Here is a 4,968-nt window from a genome sequence, read left to right as displayed (position 1 = left end):
ATATATATATATATATATATATATATATATATATATATATACACACATGCATGCATACTAGTGAATACTGCAATTTTAGGAAAATGAAAAATTCTCTAAGCAAAATAAATAACTGAAACTTATATAAACGCTGATGCATTTTATATAAAAAGTATGATTAGCAGGTTTATATCAATTACCGATAGTAATAAAGTTTTATCATATTAAACTTCTACTTCATTTCCCTCTTTGCTAACTGTTAGCTTTAGCAAACAGCTTCGTTTTTACGCTTACCTCAAATAAAATGTGAAAAAGACACGGAACTCGCAGTCACGCTGTTCTAGTCGAAAATGAGTTCGGGATGAGCGCAATTTTTTATTTACTTGTTTTTTCGAATATAGTTTAATTCATTGCTACATTAAACATACAGTACCGCGCATGAACAATGTGTTCAACCTTTAACACGGAAGTACTTCCAGTTAAGAAAATAAAAGTTTTTCGTAAAGATGAAAATAAGTCAATAAATAAATTCAAAAATGACCACTGAACAATAATAAGTATGTAAAACTTCCTAAATTAAAATACATAACAATGTATTCACATTAAAAAAAATGTTTTGTAAAATAGAAAGCTTTTTTGTTTTATCTTTACGGCATTTACCTTCACTTTACGACCTACCAACAGTTGCTACAGTCCTTAGCGTCCTTTTTGTCCGCGGTTGCTAGCTAAATGTTAGTTGACTGATATAATTAAAACAGCGAGTGAAGAACAGCCGAAAATGTATTTTTTAAATCTTAGGTATGGATTAACTCATCAAAGTATAACGTATATGCCAATTTTCTAACTCAACTGACGTGCGAAAGAGGTAAAGAATGATGTTGATTTTTATTTTTTGGTGTATGATTAGCTAGGTCGTATTAGCTTTACAAATCTTTGACTACGATGCTGCTGCCCCTAAATGTCTTGTTTATAATACAGCATAAATGAATTGCCAAGTGGCCAAATATCACTGAATAATGTTGTAAGTTTACTTGAAATTCAGATTAAAGAAATACAAGTTTTCCTAATAAAAAAAATAGTTGCATAGGTTGTTGCAGTTTTTCCTTTGCTTAAGATTGTTTATATGACCATTTCTTACTTAGTTTTCTATCCTTTTCTTGCAGCTTCCTGTAATGTTCCCTGAATTATAAAGGTTAATGAATGAAAGTAGAGAAAGCTTTCCAGTCCAAGGAGATCTTTAATGTTTTTGCACTCACATGAGTTTCAGGGAGCCAGCCAAGATGGGAGACATCTTGGCAGCAGAAGCTGGTCTTCTTGGGATGATCAAAGAGGTAACATGCTTTGGGACAGGGGAATATGTCCATGTAAATGTATATTCCCCTGTTTTGCATCCCTGGTTAAGATGTAGTTAATTGAAGCTTGTTTCTATCTTTTGTAGTACCTTAAGTTTGAGGAATTTGAAAAGACTATTCAAATTTTTGACAAGGAGTGCAAAATGAAAGGCAAGCTTGTCTCAAAGCCAAAAGGAACTGCTCTCAGAGACTCCAAGGTTCATGTCATTCAGGTAAAAGTCATAGTTTCTAAAACCTGTTCTTTTACTTTGGTTTATTTTCTGAAGATGTTCTGAAAATAGATAAGAAATAAGAGGGGGAAATGAAACAATGCTTACTAAAAGAAGTGTGTACACAACCTACAGCCTATTCATGTTTTAAAAACTTATACTATATTTACTTTGCTCTCTTTTTTCTTCATATATGTACACATGTACACATATTGTACATCAAATAAAACTGAGTCATATGCTTTAAAAAAACACCATATTGGGAGTAATATTGTCTGCAAACTTTCTTTGTTTAAATGTGACTTTACCAGAATGATCTTCTAAGTTCTTTTGATGATGGAGACCACAAGGTGTTTTTTGAAGTGTGGACAGAGAATATTCCCTCTGAGGTAAAAGACACAGATGCTGAGGTGCAAAACCTTGAGTTCTACCTTCATATCCACTTTACTATCTACCCACTGAGGAGGCATCCAAGTAGACAGGTATGAATAAAAATTCCTTCTTTTTTGTTTATTATACAATAATAAAAATCAGTAAATACATTAAAACATGAAATCAAAGTTCATGTTCAACATCCAGGTAAAAAATCCAATAATGGTCAATCAGGTCATCTGGACAGTTTATTTTTAGTGAAAGGCGTTTCACCCTTTATCCAGTGGGCTTCGTCAGTCTGAGGAGTCCCAAGTAAACTGTTTTCCCCACTAAGCAGTACACTCCTTTAGTGGACCAACCAGTTTGCTGGTGTTAAGATGGTTTCTGGGGGCTGTCCTGTCCCCCATCGACTCCTCCCAGGCAGGCAGCCATATCCAAAGTGGTTCAAGGCATTAAAACATGCTGTTTACAAACTGTCCACTAAGCTGTACTGTGTGCTGTTGGAAGTGCAGCACTTTTGACCAAACACTGTACAAGATCATTTTTCTACGCTCTGTATTTTCATGCGTCTTTCACTGTGTTGGTCTCCACATTATTACTTAATTTTTCAAACTCAAAAGTTGCTTATAAAAGATTGACCTTATGGTAAAGTTGCTTCCTAATTTAACATATGGGTGTGTATGTGTTTGTGCTTTGTTACCAGACAATGATCTGATAAACAGAAGTTTTAAAATATTTAATTAGGTTAAATGATATTTTGTTTTGGACTTCAGATAAACGATTTAACGGTAAGTCTTAAATTTGTCTCCAGGACCGCGCTGAGTTTGAGGAGAGGATTTCCCTCTTCAAGCAGTACCTTGAAACTCGGGGAGCAGCACTCAGCCAGACCGCAGAGTTTCTGCCTTATTATGCCTTACCTTTTGTTCCCAACCCCACTGTTCACCCCTCCTTCAAAGATCTCTTTCAGGTGCTTAGAATGTTTTAGATTTTTTTTTTTTTTTCAGTTTACTTTTGCACATATTAATTAGTGCTATTATCAAGTACATTTTTAATTAAAAGTTTCTTTGTGCTTAGGATTCCTGGACACCACAGTTGAAATGTAAGCTGGAGAAGTTCCTGTCGGTCACACTAAAATCATCCAAGACTCCAAGCCTGCTGACTTTATATGTATCCTTTTATTGCGCCTCACTCACAATGTTTTGCTGTTGAATCCATCAGAGAGCAGAGTTTTCTTTGTTTTACTTCCACTTACTGATAAAAATAAAACTAACATTTGAGTATGCCAATCAAATTATTAAAAATGCCCCTCTAAAATTAGTTGTGTACACTTTTACCACAGCTAAGTAGTTGTAATGTAAAAAAAAAAAAAAAAAATCCTAAAAATAAAATTTTAGATTTATTTTCATTAAGGAAATGTTATATTTGCTAGTGGTTTTGTAGTAAATTACAATGAATTAACTCTATACGCATTTACCCATCATTCTATTAGGATTTAGTTGAACAGCTTAAAGTTATTAAATTGTTAATTTTAGGGCCTTGGCTGGGCAGCAAGAGTTTGTACTTCATCCATCCATCCATCCATCCATCCACCCATCCATCCATCCATTATCTTTTCTCATTGCTATAATTGTCCAGTTTATACCACTGGCTTGTATGCCTTAAAATTAAATATATATATAATATTTTTAGTTTATTTTTTTTTAAATATCTTCAATTATGCCAAAATATTTCAATTTATTTGGTACTGGACATTTATTAAAATCCATAATTTGTCTTGTGTATTTGAAGCATAACAGCCATGTTTCCTGTACAATCTGACCGTGACCTCAACAGGTGACCACGTGAAAATAAACTTGTTTGGAGCCTGCAAAGGCTTTTAGTGAAATGGGTGAAGATCAGCATAACACACAAAAAATGTTTTACCTTATTGTAGAAAGTGTAAACAAAGTGTTACACTTCATTAACGGGGTTTTACGAAATCAAGACCAAGCAGATTGGTGTACCTTTTATTTTCATTCTTAAATCATTAAAACAAAAAGTTATTTTGCATAAAATTTGAAAGAAACGTGTGAGCAAGTTTCTTTCTGGAAAAAATTAAATTATTTACTTGAGGATTCACCTGAATGTAAAGTTTGTCTGTGGAGCCCAAAACTTGCTACATCTTTGTAGACAGTCTGCAGTTCATAAAAGCTGTGTTTACATCCACAAGGGTGTTGGCCAGTGGGATAGTTTGATGTCAAATGGAAAGTAAGCAAATATTGAATCAGCTCTTACATCTTCTCATACAATAAGACATATGTGCTGAAACCTTTGCAAATGTCTTTGACGAGTTTGGTCTATTCAAACAGGATGTGTGACATTTTTACAACTCTAGTTAAAACACTCGGATGAGAAAATGAGTATTCTTTAACATGAAATGCAGAAGGAGGGTGGAAGAAATATGAAAGGTAAATAACCCTGTCAAACCCTGATAAACTATATTGCAGAGTTTTGCATTGTTTAATTAAATCATATAACTAAGACCATCTTCAGATAATCATATAACTCTTTGTCAGTACTATAAAATCTTTCATGTTAGTCGTAAAATTCCTTAAAAGAAAAATATATATGTACGTATATACAGTAAAAGTTATTTTTAAACTCATGGGGTAATGCAAACGTCCTGTATCTCTAATTAGATTATTATTATTTTTTTTATGCACAGAATTCTTTTGTTAGGAGTATTGAAAACCTTAACTGATTAGTTTAAGATAATGGGATGTATTTTTTTCATTCCAAAATATTAAAAGCAATAAAAGTGTCTGTGACCCCACCTGCCAAGTTAATGTTTGAGTAAGTATCGTGGTTTGAAAAGTGGAGATTATTGAAGGCTTTGCCAAAGATTAGTTGTGGTGATGAGATCCACTATTGCTTCTAAAGTTTGTAAAAAAAGAGATTAGGAAAGGTAAATAATTACTTAACATGTATTTAAAGATAAAGTTTCAGTGCAAAATATTAATTCCAAATATTAATGCTAAATAAAAAAATAAAAAAAAATATATATATATACAGTATAT

At 32.8% G+C, this 4,968-nt stretch overlaps 2 protein-coding genes across 2 annotated transcripts in view; one reads left to right on the top strand and one right to left on the bottom strand.

The window, feature by feature from the left end:
• Positions 1-426, bottom strand: part of polr2h (RNA polymerase II, I and III subunit H) — a 3,194-nt gene extending 2,768 nt beyond the window's left edge. The window contains exon 1 of the mRNA XM_037674574.1: positions 274-426. The gene's annotated coding sequence lies outside the window, so the exon portion shown is untranslated. The remainder of the gene's footprint in view (positions 1-273) is intronic.
• Positions 427-1,213: 787 nt separating this feature from the next.
• The window catches only part of LOC119407755 (lisH domain-containing protein ARMC9), a 28,322-nt gene continuing 24,567 nt past the window's right edge, over positions 1,214-4,968 (top strand). The window contains exons 1-6 of the mRNA XM_037674573.1: positions 1,214-1,310; positions 1,418-1,543; positions 1,852-2,022; positions 2,724-2,879; positions 2,987-3,079; positions 4,335-4,359. Of these exons, the coding sequence (XP_037530501.1) occupies positions 1,236-1,310; positions 1,418-1,543; positions 1,852-2,022; positions 2,724-2,879; positions 2,987-3,079; positions 4,335-4,359 (646 nt within the window). The 5' untranslated portion in view covers positions 1,214-1,235. The remainder of the gene's footprint in view (positions 1,311-1,417; positions 1,544-1,851; positions 2,023-2,723; positions 2,880-2,986; positions 3,080-4,334; positions 4,360-4,968) is intronic.

This window comes from Nematolebias whitei, chromosome 3, assembly GCF_014905685.2.
Source record: "Nematolebias whitei isolate Nwh7 chromosome 3, NemWhi1, whole genome shotgun sequence".
In the NCBI taxonomy this organism is placed as follows: Eukaryota; Metazoa; Chordata; class Actinopteri; order Cyprinodontiformes; family Rivulidae; genus Nematolebias; species Nematolebias whitei.
Note: the sequence above shows the minus strand (reverse complement) of the source record. Positions and strands in the feature narration are given on the sequence as shown.